The 22,376-nt window shown below is 36.3% G+C and overlaps 1 protein-coding gene across 1 annotated transcript in view; it reads left to right on the top strand.

Annotated features, from left to right (window-relative positions):
- Nucleotides 1-22,376, top strand: part of LOC113754376 (L-arabinokinase-like) — a 29,150-nt gene that overhangs the window by 4,887 nt on the left and 1,887 nt on the right. Inside the window, exons 10-26 of the mRNA XM_027298776.1 lie at nucleotides 1,292-1,345; nucleotides 1,441-1,543; nucleotides 1,632-1,741; nucleotides 3,037-3,156; nucleotides 4,792-4,848; nucleotides 11,094-11,266; nucleotides 11,362-11,530; nucleotides 12,627-12,710; nucleotides 13,344-13,469; nucleotides 14,051-14,181; nucleotides 14,261-14,342; nucleotides 16,135-16,222; nucleotides 17,575-17,618; nucleotides 17,723-17,818; nucleotides 17,910-17,986; nucleotides 19,550-19,747; nucleotides 21,037-21,202. Coding sequence (XP_027154577.1) covers nucleotides 1,292-1,345; nucleotides 1,441-1,543; nucleotides 1,632-1,741; nucleotides 3,037-3,156; nucleotides 4,792-4,848; nucleotides 11,094-11,266; nucleotides 11,362-11,530; nucleotides 12,627-12,710; nucleotides 13,344-13,469; nucleotides 14,051-14,181; nucleotides 14,261-14,342; nucleotides 16,135-16,222; nucleotides 17,575-17,618; nucleotides 17,723-17,818; nucleotides 17,910-17,986; nucleotides 19,550-19,747; nucleotides 21,037-21,202 — 1,878 coding nt within the window. The remainder of the gene's footprint in view (nucleotides 1-1,291; nucleotides 1,346-1,440; nucleotides 1,544-1,631; nucleotides 1,742-3,036; nucleotides 3,157-4,791; nucleotides 4,849-11,093; nucleotides 11,267-11,361; nucleotides 11,531-12,626; nucleotides 12,711-13,343; nucleotides 13,470-14,050; nucleotides 14,182-14,260; nucleotides 14,343-16,134; nucleotides 16,223-17,574; nucleotides 17,619-17,722; nucleotides 17,819-17,909; nucleotides 17,987-19,549; nucleotides 19,748-21,036; nucleotides 21,203-22,376) is intronic.

Consider the following 22,376-nt stretch of genomic DNA (forward strand, 5'->3'; position numbering starts at 1 on the left):
AAGCAGTAGCTTTATTAGTATAAGTCAAGTGACTCATACAAGTATTCAAAGAAGGGCTTGACCTGGTTCTAAATAATTTTCTGCATTTTGATCTAGTTTTGATGTTTCAAAAGGGAACTTATTTCAATTATTTGTCCAAGATGCTTATCTTGCTCTGTTTGATGATTTGGTTTCTTCTTTAGATATATAAGTTTCTTGACACTTCAATTTACACTGATGCATATCGAGGAGTGGGTGAGTTTGGTGGCATTTGGATCTCATTTTGCAAAGAGGGCTATGGTGTTCCCATTACCGCGGTCATTTTAGGTCCTGTTTGGATTGTAATTTTTTTAGAGTTTTTCTAATAAAGTATACTGTAGCGATGTGATGTATGTGAGTTAAAAACATGATTGGGAAATGTGTCAAGCGAATATTTCAAACATTTTTTCTGTGAAAGCTAACAATACAAATGGGCTTTTTTTATTTTGTTTGTTTTTTAACCTAACAGTCATTCATGAAGCTTGGATACAGTTTATAATGATGGCAGCCTTTGTTACATGGGTTGGGGATGGATGTCAGTTATGGGTGTGTTTCCAGGTGTCAAATTCTTTAATTTTTTTCTAATAATAGAGTACTGTGACATGGCCAAAGGCTATGGATGCTAGTGCCAAGGTGTGATCTGTATGCTCATTTTTGAGTAACATACTAAGCAGATATGATGAAATAAAACCGATTTATATTAATTGACGTGTCCATAAATGGGTGTAAAATTAATGTTTTGGTGGTGATAGAGATGAAGCATTCTTCCTGTAGATTCTAGTAAAACTTCCTTAGTTGGAGGAATTTCAGCTTTTGGTTTCATTTTTGAAGTACTGAATGGATAGACGTGAAACACTTGGCATGGGTAGCTTTCAGACCGCTTATTTTGGCAAGCATCAAATAATATTATCTTTTGGTGACAAGCAAGAGAAAATAATAGGCAGGTTGCACTACTTTAGGTTGTAGCCAGATAATTTTGCTCAAACCAACCCATTCTGAGTTACTTTTGTTAGGATTACAGAGACAATACCTGTCCTCCTGAAATAGGTGGAAATATCTCCAAGGCATTATAACTCTAATTTTGCTTTCGATATCTTCATACATTGGAATTCAGTAAATATTTGAAACTTTTTTCCTTCTGTTAGTTTATACATTACGCATGGAACTTTTTCTCTGGTAATAAGTTTAACCTTGGTCTTGTGCATATTTTACGTCTTGTGAATATATGAGGTCTAGTTGAACATGTCACTTTACATGTCCCAATTTCTTTCAGCCAGCAGGTTGGAAGCTAAAGGAGGAGTACTTGCCTTCTGGTTGGCTCTGTCTGGTATCTGGTTTAAATAGCGACTGAATTTTGTTCACCAACAGAAAGTGCCAATGTTGTACAATTGATAGGGTAAAAATCCACTTCATTGCATCCAGGTTTGTGGTGCTTCCAATAGTCAGGATCTTCCTCCCAACTTCATAAAGCTCGCAAAAGATGTCTATACCCCTGATCTCATTGCAGCATCTGATTGCATGCTTGGTCAGTTGGTAAAGGATAGTTGTGTTGAAGTTTATATTTGAGAAATAAAAAAAAAGTTATAGTAGCCTTACCTACTCTATTCTTTTAGGCAAAATTGGATATGGGACAGTCAGTGAGGCATTGGCATACAAGTTGCCCTTTGTCTTTGTACGTAGGGACTACTTCAATGAAGAACCCTTCTTGAGAAACATGCTTGAGGTATCATTACTGTAACTCCAGTTATGTTTTTTTTTTTTTTTTAAATTTTTTTGTTAAAGTAGAATTAAGAGGTATAGGTTTGGAGGAGAGGTGTTGTATCACTTCCCCCAGAAGAAGTCCAGAAAGTGTTATTTCCTGATACTGAACCCTTGTTTTTGTTTGAGGTGGAGCACTACATGCTCAAAAAAAGAAAAAAAGAGTGCAAAAAAGTTTTGGTCTTGATGTTTTTAATAGGATTAATCTTGTAGCTCTCTGTCCAAAAAAAAAAAAAGGAACATCACTTATGATTGTTTTGAATAGGAAAAGTTCACGTCTCTGTATGAGGTGGAGACTAGCTACCCAGGCTGCAGAACAAACCAAAAAACCCACCTCATGAGAGAAGTCTTCTCAAGAAAATTCTTCTCCACTTATTATAAATTATATTATGATTTGACGTTGAGTTCCCATTGCTCTTTGTTTGCTGTCTAATTGTGCCTTTATCCTGCAAAACTTCTTCATGGTACTCTCTGTTCCGATTGATATTGTCATTCTTTCTACTTTGGGATTTCTAGAAGTTATTAACTTACTAAATTCATATATGGACACTACCTTTGTTTCAATTACTACAGAACATTGCCTAATGAATGCACCTTTTATGAGTTAACTGGGGAACAGGTTGCAATTACTATGTGTGCACTCTGAAAATGTCACAATTTAGGCTTCATTTCCAGCCCTGCATATTCTCCATGAAACATTAATTCCATGTAGTCCTATAAATGGCTTCTTCAGCTAAACAGCTACATCACTGTCCGTTAACAAGAGTGAAGGAAAGGCATGGAAATTCATATTTGAAGCTAAGATTCATTTTTGCACCAAACATCTACCCAAACTTGGTACTCTTATATGAAGCAAAGCCAGATGGCAGACAGATGTGAATCCCTTAACCTCCTAACCCTCGTGACATCAATCCCCATTGTTACCTGTAATTTCAAGCCATGGCTATTGAATCTCGTCTCTCACACCTCTAATCTGCTCAACATCAGAATCTCTTTGCAATGCTCTCCTTGCTCAGGACTTTGGAGAATTGTTAAGTTCAACTCCTGAATCATGTTTTTCCAAAAGATTAATTGTTCTACTTGGCATTATAAAATTTAGCATAAATATATGATCATATTTGCTACTAAGAACTGTAAGAACTGCTGGATGCTTCATAACATGTTAAAAATTGCAGAACTCGCTTTAACTGAACTACATTAAGAAACTTCTTTCTCTGGTTTTATTCCTTATGAGTGATAGGGTAATTTTCCTGTTTTAAGCAATATCAAGGTGGTGTTGAGATGATAAGAAGGGATTTACTGACTGGTCATTGGAGACCATATCTTGAACGTGCACTGACCTTGCGCCCATGCTATGAGGGAGGCAGCAATGGTGGTGAGGTATCACCCTCTTCTTTCTTTGATGGTGAACTTGATGATAGAAATAGCAGAAAGCAGAACCTGAAACTATTGATTCTTTGAAAAGGTTATTGTGTTTACTGCATTGTGAAGTTATGGTAGAACTTTGACATTGAGTTTAAATTAAGTTTGGCAAAAGTAGTTCCCGATGAGATTGTGAGATAGATGTCTGGCTTTATATTTCAGAAGATGTTACAATTATGAGAAAAGATGTTAAGTTGACATAACAAATAAGAGTATCTTGGTTTTGTCATATTTCATCCCTTTGTCATCAAAGAACAAGTCTATGTGCTCGTGTTCCTTATTTGCTGCATAACATCAAAGTACATGTTAAGTTGGTGGGAATGAGCTTAAATTTACTAATCAGGGATCATGCTTTGAATATAAGCTCTTTGGTGCCACTGGTGCCATCAAGAAATTGAGAATTAAGGGGCTAATTGCAAATTGTGCTGTCACACACGGAGATGCATACTTATACAAACAATATTAGCTTGGGGTCTTATTGCTTCTGCTTTGAGTAGGACTTATATCTTTATTGTTCTTGCTATCAAACTGAACTGTGCTTTAGAGACATTAGCTAGCAGCATTTATCTGAACAATATGACAGAAAACTTAGGAAAAAACATCAAAACTTCTAAAATGTACTTTTCATCGCAGTTAGACACCAGAAATACATCTGGCACTGACAATCTTTCTGCTCAAAAAGTAGTTAACTGACTATTCTGAGTCTAGAAAATTTCAACAATAGAATCTTGGTCATATCTGAACAAAGGTGGTGAGGCCTTACTCCACATTCATCAGAACCTCCATGATTACGAAAGCCAAGCTACTGCATCGTGACCTCATACAAGACTGACACACTTTTTTTGTGGTGGTGATGCTGTCTGATGTTGGATTGCTGTTTGCCATTAGGAATAAACAAGGGGCCTCATTCATGTTTGAGCTAGAATAAGTACTGCAACAGAGGCTCCTTATGAAGAATTTTTTAGAAGTGGCTGTTTATTAAGAATTAAGAGAGCAAAATGTAAATATGGTTGACTAAGCTTTTAAGATTATTCTATGCAAGTTATCAAGTAAAGTTATTTGCCTGATTTACTGGAATTGTCAAAATATTGCAAGTATATTCCCCTTGAAACACGATGAAATGGTACAAAGTCTTACCGTCTACATATAAAACATGATGCTTACATTTTAAACCTGTAAAGAGAGGTTCTCTTGAAAGTCTTTGCAATCTTTTTTACTTTGTGTTCCCCAAATACTTTTCCTTGATTGGGTATTACTCACTTAGCTGGATGCAATGCACTTTACCTGGCAGCTATTAGAAATTGGTAATATAATCTGTTCATTGGTAGAACTGCAAGAAAACCATACAGAAAAAATTAGATAATGACCACATCATAACATGCTACTGCCCTTCTACAATTTTGACTTTGAACCATTTGTCCACTTTGATGAGATGTTTATGTACATTATTAACAATTTAAGCTGCATCTGGGTTTCTATGGAAAGGCATAATAACCCTGCTGCTCTTAAAAACTATTTAGGCTACTATCATGATTTACCCCTTTTCTGTGGAATAATGTCAAACCTTACAATACTTCTAATGCATGATTTCAGGTTGCAGCACGTATTTTGCAGGATACAGCTTCTGGGAAAAGCTATATATCAAATAAGGTAAACTAAGATATGTTTCTTCTGTTTTCTAACTTTTTAATTCATGGTTTTGTATGTATTCGGGGTAGTTATGACTGTACATTAGAGAACTTGGTCCAACCATGACCCTTGTCTATTGTTTTGCCTCGAAAATTCTTTTCTGTTGAGGTGCCTCTTGTGTTGTTTGAGAACAGGTATCTTGGAGGGAAAACATTAGTCACCGTATTATGAGTAACCAACTAGTAGTTATAGGAGTAAAAACCTAATAAACTATTTACAAGAATACTCTTACTAATTTATTATCTACAAGAATACTTATATTCTCCTAACACTCCTCCTCAAGTTGGAGCATATATATCATAAGCACCCAACTTGTTACAAATGTATTTCACGCTAGAACCCCCTAAATTCTTGGTAAACAAATCAACCAATTGATCTACAGACGGTACATGAGATGTCTTGATAATTCCGTCAAGCAATTTCTCTCGAATGAAATGACAATCAACTTCAATATGTTTTGTCCTTTGATGAAATACTGGATTAGACGCAATATGAACAGCTGTCTGATTATCACACACTAAATTCATAGGTTGTTTATGCTCAAACCCAATTTCAAGTAACATGCTCTTTAACCAAACCAACTCACACACAGTGTGAGCCATAGCACGGTATTCAGATTCTGTACTTGATCTGGAGACAACTGTTTGCTTCTTACTCTTCCACGACACTAAATTACCACCAACAAACACACAATATCCTATGGTCGATTTTCGATCTGAAGCAGAACCAGCCCAATCTGCATCACTATATTCTTCAACATCAGTGTGTCCATGATTTTGATACAGCAATCCTTTTCCAAGAGCACTCTTAAGATACCTGAGAATCCGTATAACAGCATGCCAATAACTAGTACGAGGGGTATCAAGAAATTGACTTACAACACGCTGCAAATGAAATATCAGGTCTCGTTACAGTGAGATAATTGAATTTACTCACAAGTCTTCGATATTGCTTAGGATCATCTAGTAATATACCTTGATCTCCTACTAATTTCACATTAAGATCCATAGGAGTATCCACAGGTCGGCAATCTAACATCCCAACTTCACTCAGCATATCGAGTACATATTTCCTTTGACATAAATAAATCCCATATTTAGACCGAACTACTTCAATACTTAGAAAATACGGTAGATGACCCAAATCTTTTGTCTGAAAGTTTGCCTGCGGATTGGATTTAACTTTCTGGATCCTCACAACATCATCACCTGTAATCACAATATCATCCACATAAACAACTAATAAGATTTTACCAGCATTAGAATGCCGATAAAATACAGAGTGATCTACTCCACATCTTGTCAGATCGAATTGCATGACAGCACTACTAAACTGGCTGAACCAAGCCCTCAGAGACTGTTTTAATCCATATAAGGATTTTTTCAAACGACAAACCAACCGCGAATTCTCCCCCTGAACAACAAAGCCAGGAGGTTGTTCCATATATACCTCTTTTTCCAAATCTCCAAGTAGAAATGCATTTTTCACATCCAACTGATACAATGGCTAATTATAAGTTGCTGCCAAAGAGATTAGAAGACGAACCGAGGTAATCTTTGCAACAAAAGAAAATGTTTCTAAGTAGTCTATTTCATATACCTGAGTAAACCCCCTAGCTACCAGACGAGCCTTCAATCTATCAATAGAATCATTAGGCTGCACTTTTATAGTGTACACCCATTTACAACCAACAACAGGCTTACCAGAAGGAAGAGGGACAAGATCCCAAGTACCATTTTATTCCAAAGCAGACATCTCTTCTTGCATAGTTAATCTCCAACCAGGATGATTAAGAGCATGGGTAATAGACTTAGGAATGAAGACAGAATCAAGGGAAGCAACAAAAGAAAAATATAACATAGAGAGACGAGAATAAGAAACAAAATTTAAAATAGGATGAGAAGTATAATGCCTCTTACCTTTGCGTAAAGCAATAGGAAGATCTAATTCAGAGGAGGGCGTCATACCTGGATTTGAAGATTAAGAGTTAATTGGTGAAGTGCGTGGCATATCAGGAACTTGCTCAACCATGGAACGCCGAGAATAAACTTGAAGATTAGGACGAGATAATCGAGCTATAGAATCTCCTGGACTAGATAACTCAGGTAATAAAGAGGAAGGGACTGGTAAAACAGGAGAGAAAAAAGAGGGACATTGGTCTAACTCACAAGGCATACTGTGTTTCATAAAATATGGAGCGGATTCAAAGAAAGTAACATCAGCACAAGTAAAAAATCGATTTAAAACTGGACTGTAACATCTATACCCTTTTTGCGCTCGTGCATATCCTAAGAAAACACACTTAATAGCACGAGGATCTAATTTATCCACCTTGGGAGCAAGTTGATGAACAAAACACACACATCCAAAATACGAGGAGGTAATTTGAACACAGATTCATGAGGAAAAAGAACGGAGTGAGGTAATTGGCCTCCAAGAATATTAGATGGCATGCGATTAATTAAATAACATGCAGTTAGAACTGCATCACTCCAAAATTGTTTGGGCACATTTATGTGCAACAAAAGTGTCCGAGCAAGCTCGATTAAATGTCTAATTTTTTTTTCAGCAACTCCATTCTATTGTGGAGTGTGAGGACAAGAGGACTGATGAATAATACTGGACTTAGTCATAAAGGTATTAAAAGGAGTGGAAAAATATTCTTTCACATTATCACTGCGAAGTATACGTACAGGCACGCCAAATTGATTCTTTATTTCTGTAACAAATGCACAAAAAATGGAATATAGTTCTGAACGATCTTTCATTAAATAAAGCCATGTAACTCTTGAAAAATCATCAACAAAGATTACAAAATATTTAAAACCTAACTTTCAAGCGACTCAACTAGGATCCCAAACATCAGAATGAACTAGCATAAAGGGTTCAGAAATCCGTTTATTGACTCTAGGAGCAAAAGAAACACGATGATGCTTTCCTAACTGACAAGACTCACATTCTAACGAAGACAACTGACTCAAAGTAGGAACCAACATTTTCAAATTTTGTAAAGACGGATGACCCAAACGACAGTGAATTTCAAGAGGAGAAACAGTAGTAGGTCATGCAATCGGACCATTGAAGTTGAGAAAATAAGGACCATTATGCTCATGCCCTCCACTAATCGTCCTCTCTGAATGACAACAAAATCAAGAGAAAAAGTAACTAAACACTGTAGAGATTTAGTGAGCTTACTAACAAACATTAGATTAAATGGCAAATTGGGTACGTAAAGAACAGAAGACAGCGGAAGAGGTGGGTTAACTTCTACAGTGCCTAGTCCTTTAACTTTAGTGGTAGATCCATCAACTAAAGTAACATGAGGAAAGGAAGTAGACTCTTGAAAATTATCAAAATTTTTAGAGGTACCTGACATATGATCAGTAGGCTCGGAGTCAATAATCCATGAGTCATTACTTTTTTGTGCTAAAGAAGCAAAGGGAAGAGATGCATGATTTGTAGCTTGGTACTGTAGGAATTTAACATAATCTTCCTCAGATATAGTAAAAGTCTTCTGGGACCCATGTGCTGAAGAACTTGATTCAACTTGGTCAATGGTAACTGCATGAGCAAAACTTTCAGCCATAGCAAATAACACTTCAAACCAAAAAAAGGTCAAAACTCGAGATAAACAGCGCGCGTGAACAGCCACTATGAACAGTGTCTCGTGAACAGTCGTGTGAACAGTATTTTAACAGTACTCGATGAACAGTATCCGTGAACAGTCTTTTTGAACAGTCGTGTGAACAGTATGCGATGAACAATATCGCGTGAACAAGACTCTTGCTAGATGTTTAACCCTAACCCTAGGGCTTTAGCTCTGATACCATGAGAACAGGTATTTTGGGAGAAAAACATCTAGTCACCGTATTATGAGTGACCAACTAGTATTTATAGGAGTAAAAATCCAACAAACTATTTACAAGAATATCCTTACTAATTTATTATATGCAAGAATACTTATATTCTCCTAACACTGTTCACTCCTGCATTATGGCTTGCTTTCCTTTTCCAGTGACATTTGAGTTTGTTATTTGGATGATAACTCAGTCAACTTTGTATTTGTTTTTGGAAGTGAAATTTCATTCACGTTGGTTTTTTCATGGTATATAGACACTTCTATTTAAACGTTACTAAGCATTTCAGAGTAGCTTAACGGAAAAATATGGTGAAATCTGGAGTTTCCATGTGTTATAATTTTGTGGTCCCTTTAATGCCAAAGAATGAACAGATCAGAGATTCTCTCATGGAAATGTTTACCCTTAAATATATAGTTGCAACATTCCTGGAAATCAAAATGTCAAGTTTAATGGCTTAAACTATTGCAGTGGTTTTTTTTTGGGCCTCCCTGTGTATGTGCCATGTTTACAGACTTCTATTTAAATGTTACTAAGCATTTCAGAGTAGCTTAATGGACATATACGGTGAAATCTGGAGTTTCCATGTGTTATATTTTTGTGGTCCCTCTAATGCCAACGAATGAACAGATCAGAGATTCTCTCATGGAAATGTTTACACTTCAATATATAGTTGCAACACTCCTGTAAATGAAAATGTCAAGTTTAAAGGCTTAAACTATTACAGTGGTTTTTTTTTATTTTTATGGCCCTGTGTATGTGCCATGTTCCTCTCATGGTGGTCCTTTTCTTACATTGATGAGTGGTCTACTTACCACCTTGTTTATCTAACAGCTTAACTTTGAGAATAACAGTAATTGATGTCAACTATGTACAGATATGCCTCTTTTAGCTTGACTTTTAAGAAATTTGGGAAGTTTTCTTCTTTTGTAGTTGTTGAGGAATTGTAATACCTTATTGGGTGCTTCTTTTCTCCTTGCTTCTTTCCATTCTGTGTTGTTGGGGGTTGCCTGTGGGGAGGGTTGGCGGCTCATGGCTTTCAATTAAGTAGATTATATTCACTAAATATAGGATTGGAATAACCATATGGTCAGCTTATATTGGAGCTATTCATTACCATAAGACAGTGCCCTGCAGCCCAAATTGGATCTTTTACTTGACTAGGCTCGAATAATGAGTACACATAACAGTTTGAAAAGTGGAATGTGGATCCACCATGTTATATATAGGGTTGAAGTGTGGAATCAACTATCTTTGTCAGTGTATAAAATATTTGACTGGAAGAGTTTTTTAGCATAAGGATTTCATACAGGGAACAGGACATTAAAATGGAAGAGACCAAAAATGCAAGGTATTGGATCTCAATGCAGGTCCTTACTCTTTTCCCATGAATTTCTAACAGAAGATGGTGATATGAAGGTATATTAAGAATGCTGAATAACATTCTCTTCATCAGGAATAAAAACACCAAATTAAGAAGTGAGAAAACCTTATAACTGTTCTCATGAATGTCGATTCATCTAATTCTCTCCAAAGGACATATGAGAACTTGACTTTCTTAGAAGGGAGGATTGAAGAAGGAAGGTGCGGTACTAGGTTTACTAAGAATGAGATTGGTAAGAGCTTCTAATTATGCTAGCTTTGCATGGTAGAAAGTTTTTAACAGTCTTTTACTTCATAAGGACAATTAAGAGTTCAACAAAATTCCGTTCAAATTCCATCATTCCACCTTATTCCTGGAGTGTTTTAACTGGTTTAGTTTCCTAGTCCTTTTAGAAATGCTCATTTTTTGTTTAAACTCCATCTAATTTCAGAAACGTTCAAGTCGGTCAATTTTTTGCACTTTCTTCCTCTATAAAAATTCTGACTATTTCACACCTAGTTATTTTTAGAAGCTGCATTGGGTGAGCAGCTTTTTTATTTTTTTTTCCATGCACATAATATTTTCTCAGAATTGGCAACATTTGCTATATATATATATATATATATATGTATATATATAATTTCTTAGCCCCATCTTCTTTAGATGGTGATATCATTTTTAAGACTTACAAACTACTACAGTTATTTGTTTTGAAATGTAATAATTATTTGAATAAAATTGGTTTTCAACTGCTGCTTGATTTATTTCCAATGAGTTTGAAGGATAATTTATGGGTTATGCTGGAAAAGCTGTGATGGACTGCAGTAAGATAATCACAAAATGAATACTAGACAATAAATTCTTGAATAGAAATAGACAAACTTATATATTTCTGAGAGAAATTTGATATGATGTATTACCATCCACTTGCATAGGCATATCCTGCTACTGATCTGTTGGTGAATTTTTTCTTTTCTTTTATTTAGCTTAGTGGCTCTAGGAGATTGCGAGATGCCATTGTTCTTGGGTATCAATTACAAAGAATGCCTGGAAGAGATCTTTGGATTCCAGACTGGTATGCAAATGCAGAAACTGAACTTGGTCTGCGTACAGGATCACCAACTGCTGAAATGCGTGATGATAGCTTCCTCATGGACTCGTAAGTTTTGTGCACTCTTTCTTCTCCTTTTTGGTCTTTGCCATTTACAGCCTCTGATTGCTGCTTGTATGAAAATTTGTTTGTCATTACCTTAGATACCAGGAAGACTTTGAAGTTCTTCATGGGGACCTTCTGGGTCTGCCAGATACTGTGAGTTTCCTCAAGAGTTTAGCTAAGCTAGATGCTGCGTATGATACTGTAAAGAATACGGGGAAACGCGAGATAAGGGAACGCACAGCTGCTACTGCCCTCTTTGATTGGGAGGTAATCTGCACTTTCAGCATCCTACCGTCTAATAACAAATGAGCAGAATTGCCACAACTAAGTGGATTAAATGTCAGCAATGAAAAGTTACTATTTTTCGAATATTACTGACAGCAAATCCTTTGCAAACTTTACTGTGACTAAGGCCAATTTGGAGCATTGATTGTTTCTTTTGAATAGCTTCATAATCCTGACGGGGTGTATTCCTATCCAACCTAATATCAACTACACTAGAAACCTCATTATCTTTGAAACTGCAACACTGGGTTTTATGCAGTTTGAGTTATAAGCACATAAAGGTATCCTGGGTTTGGTGTAGTTGCACATGCCCTCCTCTCTTATGTCCTATATCACTTTTACCTGCCTATTAGTTTTTTCAAGTTGATACTTTTGTGCTTCTATGTTTCATTTAGTTATCTGTCTCCACATTTCTCTTGAAGGTGAATTGAAAATCACACTCGTACAAATTTAGTGGCGATCTTGCTAACAGGATATACTCCTGAAAGAAGGTCAATATAATTTCAGAAACCAGGATGCAGGTCTCTGTGTTAATTTAAAAATTTTTTGGACAGTGCAATTAAGCATGATTAAATGATTCACAAAAATTGTCACATTATGGTCAAATGTTATCTTTGTTTATCTCTTTTTAAAGTTGAATGCTTTGTTTTTAATTGGTTGATTTTTAATGTGTCTTGATACTTGTTGGGTGAAAAAAATGAAATTAGCCATTCAGTTACATTGTTGCTCAAATTGCATGTTATGTTGTTTCTACAATGAATGATCAGCTGTTACAGTGAATTCGTCGGAATTTTGATCTTTTAGTCATACATAGAGAATTCTTTAGCAGAAACCTTTTGTAGTATTCAATATACTGAACGGAACCATGTTGTTGACTTGTTGTATAGTTTTCTCCGTATGGATTTTTAAACTCTTGTCCTTTTTTGAGTAAGAATGTACAAAATTTACATTTAAATAAACTTAGTAACTTTCTCAATGTTGTTTGCGTGTTATCCTCCTTGGATTTGCCTCTATCACCTTGGATGAAAGTCCTTGTTGAAACTGCTCGGTTCTTTATAAGCTCTTGTTATTTATATAGGAAGACATTTTCGTGACGAGAGCACCAGGAAGATTGGATGTCATGGGTGGAATTGCTGACTACTCAGGAAGCCTTGTATTGCAAGTAAGTGAAATGCCCCTACTCCCTCATTTTTATTTATAAATGCAATTTCTTTCTGCATCCTTAGATTCTTTGCTTCTATAAGGTGCTTCATCTCAGTATCAGATTTAAACCTACTGCTAATAAGCCTAAATTAATGAGTTGAGCATTGGCTGATTTGAGTTCTGCATATGATCCCTTCACTACAGAACTGTATTTGGATTTTTTATTAGAGAGGTCCCTTTTAGATTAGTTACTAAGTACAGCTTCTTCTAAGGAAGCAGATTAAAAGCCTTTCAACTTAAAAAGGCGTTGTTTATTTACTCCTGCTAGTCAGTCTCTTGGCAGAGCTCTTAGTTAGCTGTATGTGTCTTATGAAGTTTCAAGGTGGAAGCCTATCACCACACTTTTTTTGAATTTTTTGTTTAGTATAACTCTCTGTTTTATCTTCATCTTACATAAATACTCTTATTATCACTGGAATTTTTTTCTGTAGGGGAATTCACATTTTGTGTTTAGAATTCTGAACTCTTTTTTTCTTTTTATTTATGAGATTCTAGTACTTAATTTATCTGTGCATATTCTTGTGGTATTTCTCTGTCCTGCCTTTTTTTTTGGGTTCATTGCAAGTCTAATCATCTTGAGAATATCTCCCAGATGCCAATTAGAGAAGCTTGCCATGTTGCCATCCAAAAGATTCATCCTGGTAAAGAAAGGCTGTGGAAGCATGCTCAGGCTCGAAAACTTGCAAAAGGAGATGGACCAACCCCTGTGCTACAAATTGTATGTAACCTGCATTCATTTGGAAATCCATAGGATTGTAAATTACTATATATGTCTGAATGCTACTGCTTGTCATTAGGGATCAAGTAAGATGGTCTAGAGGAAATAGACTCTTAAGATTTTGTTGTCTATTGCTGTTCTATTTTCTTAAGGATTTTGTTACCCAAAAAAAAAAAAAAACAGATAAAAACATTATATTGCAACATTATCCATGGTCTTCATACTTGCATTGGGTAAATCTTCTCTAATTGATGATCCTAAAACCTACTATGCAGGCAATATGGTAAATGTATATGCTTTAATACTCAAGTTCTGTGACCTCTCTTTGATTGAGGAAGTTTTAGGCATTTCATTACAAGTCCAGCATTTTCTACTATAGACTTATATTGGGGATTCAATTTTCTTTGTGTTTTATTTATGTCAAGTTCAATGTTCTGACTCAAGATGGATTGAAAATGCTTGTACAAAGTCAAAAGAATTCAATAGGAAAAACCCTGTGGTGAAATTATTTTGCTGGATTTGTGTTCATCTAGCTACTTCCATTTACAATCTCTATTTTCTGCATACATTGGGCTTAACAGGTGTCCTTTGGGTCGGAGTTAAGTAATCGTGGCCCTACCTTTGACATGGATTTGTCAGATTTTTGGGATGGAGAACAACCAATGTCATATGAGAAGGCGAGAAACTACTTTGCTCAAGATCCGTCCCAGAGGTTCAGAGTTCCTTTGTGCTCCATTCATTTGTTTTGTGCGTAACTTGTATGACGCTAGCTAACATGATTCCTCTCGTAGATGGGCTGCATTTGTTGCAGGGACAATTCTGGTTTTGATGAAAGAATTAGGCATACGCTTTGAGAACAGTATTAGCATGCTGGTACCTCCTATTTATTTAATTGAAAGTGTATTATGATGTAACTGTACAACACACTGCATACTGCATACTGCATTATCACTTCACCTTATCAAATAGTTTTTTGGACTAATAGTTCAGACACAATTAGGTTTGGCTTTTTATGCATTAATAGAAATGATTAGCTATGTGTTTGGCCTTATCTGTGGAGTAAAACTTAACTAGAACACTGCCTAGTTACTTTGGGATGCGAAGCTCAATTCTCTATTGCTTGAGAAACTCTTAGTTCTTTGTGAAATCTGGTTGCTAACCTGTTTTGTTGGCTCCTGGTGTGATTCGTCTTGTAGAATCATCTAACTGAAGCTAAATTTCTGCCAATTTTGATGCTTTTAGGCCATCTGCTGCAGATTTGGAAGGGCAATCATAAATTGAATCATATGGTGTTTGGTTAAAATTTAGGATGGCTAGCATTTGCATTTTTTTGGCTTAGTCTTCTGAGGGGTGGATTTTAAACTAATTAACTTTGTGGTTCTTTTTCCTGTTTCCTTTACCTCATTCCTTCAGTAGTTAAAGCCTTCATTAGGAACCATAGCTGCCATCAAATTCCATTGACTCACTAGACTGCGAAATTTTGTGGCAATTCCAAATGACAACATACACACAAACAGTTTTCCTTTTTGACCTCAGAGCCCATTTATGCTGTCAAAATTTTGCATGACAATATAGAAATGGATTCCTTTTTGACCTCAGAACCCATTTATGCTGTCAAAATTTCCAAAAACTAACCCCTTTGCCGTGAGCCATCTATAGTAACACATTCTTCTAAATGTTTTCTACCTATTTCCTGGTTTTATTCAGTCCAAAAGTATCTGATAAAAGGAATGATATGTTGACCAGAGCATGGCGTATGATGTAGATTCAACTGCATTCTTGTTTTCTCATTGATTGAAAGCAAAATCTAATGAGGCAGTTTAGATTGAGGTGATCAATAGGTGGTGCAGAGGGTGGGCTTGAGGGGGCAGGGAGGTGCGGTGGGGGGAGAGGGAGAGAGAAAGAGAGGATTAGAGTCGAGAAGGTTGAAGAGAGGCAGTAGGAGGATACTGGTTAGGATTTGTTGTGTTTTTAGTTTTTAGAAGTCTATTATTACTAGTATTAGTATGATAATTTTTTCTGTGAACTTAAGATTTCAGATTTGAAATAAATTTGATAACCAAATGATGGCACAGTGTTGAAAAACCCACGGATGGTATGAAATATATCTACTGATTCATTTCCTCTCCTAGTTTCTGAATAACGTGGTATAACACTTTTGATATCGATTGTGGAGTGTCGAAACCCCTTAGGTAAACAGGTCCTTCAACTTGCTGACTCATTTAACTGTTGGTCAGTTGAATTTTCTTTCTTTGTTAACGTTTATGTTGGATACTATTTCTTAACTTGTTGCTCGCCTCACTATTACATGTTTCGGCATCAGGTGGTGAAACTTCAAAATGGCACATGCACAAGTACTCATAGATAGAAAACCTACAAATGAACTTCTACTAAGTTTAATCTACTTTTTGAACTTCGACTAAGTTTAATCTACATTTTGCATCCATATTTCTGTCATGCTCTTTGGGCAAATACATAATGCTTTAACATTCCTTGATGTAGTTGACATGTAAACTATTAATTTAGCCAGGCACAACTTCAAGCAATTTTCCTGTGCACCTCCTTTTCCTCTGACAAAGAGAGACTGAAAAAACAATGTCCATTTTATTGAGACTCTGGCTTCTTTAAATATGTGATGCAATTCTTCTCTCTTGGTCACTTGTAGGTTTCTTCTGCTGTCCCAGAAGGCAAAGGTGTCTCTTCTTCTGCAGCTATTGAAGTTGCCAGCATGTCTGCAATAGCTGCTGTTCATGGTAACTATGTTCTTTTACTTCTCATATTCTACCCTTTGCTGTATTATGGTGCTCTGATACTAGTTTGTCATTTTCTAAAATGGAACATATTCAGATGTAGCATATTTAGTGGTGTTTCATAGTTTGTTAATGCTTTAAGAAAAATGCATGTGTATTACACCTATTCTTAATATTGTAATTTTAACCTGGATAATGATCCTTGATTTCTTCAGATAGGATGAAGCTAACATTGTACTAAGAGAATTCATGCTGCAATTACCTTCTTAAATTCTATGTATTTATTGTGGCTTTAAAATTAATAAGAGATGTCAGGTTTGAAGATGCCCTACTGGGTTTTTATTTCCATTTGTACTTTTTTAATCTTTTTCCCTTTTGTAAAAACAGGCTGGAATCTTGATCCTTTCTTATCAAAAAGAAGAAAAAAATAGAATGCTAGATATTTGATCCAGATTCTGATTTCAGAAGCTAAAATACAAAATCATGTGTGAAACCGGCAAGGTTTTTGTAGTGTAAACATCCTTTTAGGCGAAGATATTTTTACCAGCATCATTCTCTGGATTTTTTTTCCTGCAACTGGATTTGCAAGTTTTTGCATGATAATTTACTATCAAACTAGTGCAGGAAGCACATTACAGCGATTGCACCAGTTAGGGGGTGGTGTGAATGGTGAAGAATTAAGGTGTAGCCCCTGATTTCTGGGGGACAAAGGGGAACCAGTCGCAGAGGAGGGGTCTGGAGGTGCAATTTGGGGATGAGGGAACTGGAAGGAGGATGGCAGGTGAGTTCTGTGGGGATGGGAAATGGAATAAAGGGGAAGGAGGGAGCTCGTGGGTGAAACTGAGAAGTTTTCATAGGGGATTGAGTGGAAGAAAAGCGATAAGTGGGAGAGAGGGAAAAAGGAACAGGATCATCTTTTTCGTTGCTACCATTTTATGAGAGAAAAAAACTAAAAAAATTGTTATCAAAATGTCCTTAAAAACTGTGGTTGCTTGGTTATGGTGGATAATTAAGCATTATTGCATGATGGAATTTATTTTAAATTATTTCTCTGAAGCTATTATTGCATGATGGGATTTATGTTACAGAGAGCTCTAAATTCTCTGATTCATACTGGAGTTTACAGCCGTAAGTGTTTTGCTTTTACGAGATTATTTGTTTACTTGAGTAAAAGCTAAAACCTAAGCGTTTAGTGTATTGTCTAAGCTGAATAGATCATATCTGGATGATGATCTCGAATTTAATTGAACTGGAAAAGTAAATTCTAATCAGTTTCCCTCTAGTCAGTCACCTGGAAAGCGTTGTTCCTTGTGCATACATGCTTTGCTTTAGTTATTGTGATCTATGTTTTGCAGGACTGAAAATACCCCCAAGAGAGCTTGCTTTACTCTGCCAAAAGGTTGGATGGTGGCGTGACCTTTTCATGGATATAATTCTTCTTACTTTAAGTGTTTTATCAATTGGTTGTACTTTCTTACATTTTTCTTTTACATATTCTCACAGGTAGAGAATCATGTGGTTGGAGCTCCATGTGGTGTGATGGACCAGATGACTTCTGCATGTGGTGAATCTACCAAACTTCTTGCAATGGTTTGCCAGGTATTTTTCATTGTTGTTTGGGCAACACAAGTACTCTGAATAATTGTTAAAGCAAAACTTTTCTCAAGTTTATGGTTGTTAATTCATGCAGCCTGCCGAGGTATTGGGTCTTGTGGATATACCTAGTCATATAAGATTCTGGGGAATTGATTCAGGAATACGGCACAGGTAATACAATCTTCATGGTATATTTACTTGATTTCTTTGCAGTTGTGAATAGTTATACACTCTCTTGAATGATTGGGTTTTTGGGAATTATTTAAAGACCAAGTTTTGGAAAATTTCCCTCTCAAAATTTATATTACATTTCCATGTTTGAGCTATGAGCAGGTGCAGACAGCTCCTTTGCCTGTACTGCCATGCATTGTCATTTATACGAAAAAGGATCCTTGATGATAATTATATGAAAAAGCTAGTGCTCTTTAGCCCAGCAAGTATAGCCCCTCTTTTCATTTCTGCATGTTGCATGGCTCTTATTTAAGAGATTTCTGAATTCTTTAGCTGCTTCTCAACCGTTCACACTATGGTACACATGAAGCAGGGTATCTGTCGAAAGGGAAATTTGGTTTGTTACAGCAGCTGTTTTGACATGAAAGATGCTCAATTTTTGAGAACCATGGGATTTGAATTGAAATATCTGAAGTTCGAAACATTTTGCAGGCTGCATAAGTTCAAACTCCATTTCTTTGATTGCATATACTGCAATTATGAGACATTTAACTTGGTCAGACTTGAACTTTAAGCAGAGATTAGACCACTTTGCAAATTCGGAAGCAAATGTAATCCATTTTGCAATATTAATTTCTTGGTTATGACTTTCCCTGAACTGACTGAAGTAACTAATTTCAAAAGAAGTGTGAAAGGATAACAACTAAATTACTTGAAACTATAATGGCCTAAATGAATACTGGTTGAATTCTTAATGCTCGGTGTCCAAGTCACTTATAGTATACGAGTTGTATAAACCATTCAAACAAGACTTGTGAGGCTGATTTTGGAGAAAGTGGGAATTATCATGTCCCCCTGTCATAGCTCTAGTTTCCTCTTAATTATCCAAATAATCAGTCAAAGAGGGACCACCACTGGGTTGTGTAGGATTTTAAAGGTGTTTTCATATAAGGTTCTACAACTGAATCATGTTCCACATGGCAGCACTTATGCCCTATGGTTGCAGTTGTTGGCCAGTTCTTACCTAAAATGTAATGACCTGGAATTGCAATTAGTTGTAACTTCGTGGAGCCTCAACTGCTTGTACAAATGCTTACTCCCAAGTTTTAGCATATGTTCCAAAATGCTTGCAGTTGTAACCTGAACCAATGCAGTACAAGGTTCTTTACTAGTCGAACTTATTCTCTCATGCACAAATATGGGTATATCTGATGAATTGATAATGGTAAATTATAATCATGTAATTGTTGTATGAAGTCCTTGGTTAACTTGAAGCATTCACCAGGATTGTGGTACCTTAAACTATTTCTGTAATTTTATGGGCTATGGTACTCAGGTGGTTCATGTCAGGTATGTTGTGCATCATTGAGGTCATTTTGTCTATTCCTTATAATATCAGTAGATTTTTTGTCTAACTGAAAGTTTTTTGTAGTGTGAATAATTTGAATTTTAAACTCTCTCTCTCTCTCCCCCCATGTGCGTATCTGCATTTCAAGTATAAATAAGAAGACTGGAAACAAAAACTGGAAAGCAAAATAAAGAGTAAGCTGGCTGTTTTTGCAGTGTTGGAGGCACAGACTATGGATCTGTTAGAGTTGGGGCCTTCATGGGGCGGAGGATCATTAAGTATATTGCATCAACATTGCTGTCACAGTCACTGTCTGCTAATGGGATGACCCCTGATGATGTCGAAGAAGATGGTGTCGAGCTACTTGAATCTGAGGCTTTGCTAGATTATCTGTGCAACCTCTCACCACACAGGTGAAATATCGACCTGTTTCCACATCTACAGATGATTCAAGAATATGAGTATCATTGCTGCATCTTTACACCCTTGTTTCAAATTTAATGCTTTATCCAATTTAAAACTCTCTCTCTCTCGCCCCCAACCGTCCCCCCCCCCCCCCCCCCCTTTACATTGCTTTCTTTTCCTTTGATGAAAGGAGAGGTTTTTGAATGTGGGGAGAAGGCCTTGTATTTGAGCAACGCAACTAGGTATTGTATAAAACATAAATTGGCCTGCTCTAGGACTGCAGAGTTTAATGTGGTACCGAAGCAGGCTTAAAACTGGACTTAAGACGACAGTGATCTTTGCCATCAGAAGGAACGTAAAACCCACATGTAAAGGTCGTTGTAATGGTGCCTGAGTAGAGGAAAATGAACTCACTTCCGTCACCTAAGGGCCCTTGTCATGTTCACGTTGAAAGTAAAATCAGGATGCGTATGAAACTCCCCTTAGTTGTCCATAATTATGGGCTAATTTTCATATTGTATGGCTTTACCCTGCTAGTTGTCCTTACATCCTAGTGTGTCTTCCTGATATACAAACTCCAGCTGTCTAGCGACCTTAGTAACCTCACTGGTCAAGTCATGTGTCCCTGGTGTCTGTTTCCCATTTTGAATGTCAAAATTGTCGATTCTGATGATCAAGGAAATTGCCTCCACCTCCACCAAATTTTCGACTAACTTGAAAATTGTTGACCATTAATATTTATAATCTTGACAAACTTAAAAAGTTGACTCAAACTTCAAACCAACTTGAACTGAGAAAAAGTACAAAAGGTCGCACCCTCAATTTTTGGACTTTTCTTCTAAGAGAAACATAAATCAAACAATTCCTCAGCATCTCCTTCTGTGTAAATCATTGACTGAAGGCATTCTAAAACTCCAGGGCCACCTCCATTCACCAGACAAGCACTGGAATTAGGTGAAGGATGGTTGAGTGGGGTGATCAATTTATGAAAGGAGGAGATTTGGAGGTTCTTTTTATTCCGTCTTGATAGGTGGCCTTCCAGTCTTTAACTTTTTTTTTTCATATATTTCTTTGGGCTAAAACAAACAATATTTTTGTCAAGCGAACACCTGAATAATGTGAAAGGCCAAATGAATTCAGGAATGGTTTATTCCTGTTTTTGGGTTTGCCATACCTACAAAAAATGGGCCAGTTGTGGAAGTAATGATTTTTATCTCTGCCTAATTTTGCTTCCGGTTTTTTATCGTTTGCTTCTATTAGTTTTTTGTGATCTTTACTGTTCTTTCTGCTTCTTCAGATATGAAGCTCTTTACTCAAAGGTACTGCCGGAAACCTTGCTTGGTGAGACATTTGTGGAGAAATATGCCGACCATAATGATCCGGTCACAGTAATAGATATGAAACGCAATTATGGACTTAGAGCAGCAGCAAGACATCCTATTTATGAAAACTTCCGTGTGAAGGTTAGTGTTCTAGTTTAGAAATACTCTTGTTCTGCTCCATGGACTTAGAAACTATATATACATTGAATTTGGCTTTCAGATTGCTTCAAAACCTTTATACCAGAACATACCAATATAAGAGCAACAGCGTGAGGCTACAAGAAAAGCACTAAACAAAATATGTACAAAAAGTTTTCTATGCTAGATATTTTTTTTCCTGTAAGGAGAATCTCAGTGAGAAATCAACAGCAAAATAAGAGCATATAGGAAAAGAGGATGACAAAGCACTTTCCTGTCTGGGATCTAAGGATTTCTAAATGCTTTGAGACTATGTTGTAGTCAGAAGAAAAGCAGGATAAAGACACTAAGTCTAAGAATGCTGCAGCATAAATTGTGGACCTCAGTTAGGTCCATGGCAGCTCCATCCATGTATATTATATGAAATAACCAAAAAAAGATTACCGGCATTTACTAAAACATGCTTATCCTCATTAAGCAATATAGATTTGAAACAAATTGGTTGGAACTGGCACCCAGTAATTTTATTTGGTATCAGAAAAGCAAGAATATTAGCTTAGAAAGTCAAAAGGGATTTGACTGCATTTCATTTGTGAATGTATGTATTTCGTCCTTGACTGTTCAAGCAAACCAATGAAGATGTTTTATGAGAGTTAAACTGTTGGGCAATCTTTATAACAAAGTATTTGGATTTTCTGAAGTGTTTCCTGCCTTTGTTTGTTTTCTTCCAAACCAATTCGATGTCATTTAGCCCTTATTGGAAGGAATCAATAGAATGTTACTTACTGTACTTGGTCTGACCGTCCGAGAGTGCTTTAGTCTGTACGCATACAGTCTATATTTCAATATGTTGATTATTACCAATGCTTTATCCCTATATGTTCTGAATCATGCTAATAATTGTCTTTAAGCTACACGATTTCAGTTTATAATTATATTTTAATATTTTGGGGGGGGGGGGATGGATGGGTTGGGCACTTGGGTGGTACGGGGGAAGGGAGTGTAAGTGAGAGGTCCTAGGTTTGAGACCTCCCACTTACAAAAAAATAATAATAATAAATTCAATGTAGATTTGATTTCTATAAGTTTATGGGCTTACTATATCGTGCATCAAACTTGAGTATTATACATTCAAGAGTGATTGCTATAAAACTTGACTGATGACAAAAGCAAGGAA

The sequence above is a fragment of the Coffea eugenioides genome, chromosome 11, assembly GCF_003713205.1.
Source record: "Coffea eugenioides isolate CCC68of chromosome 11, Ceug_1.0, whole genome shotgun sequence".
NCBI lineage: Eukaryota > Viridiplantae > Streptophyta > Magnoliopsida > Gentianales > Rubiaceae > Coffea > Coffea eugenioides.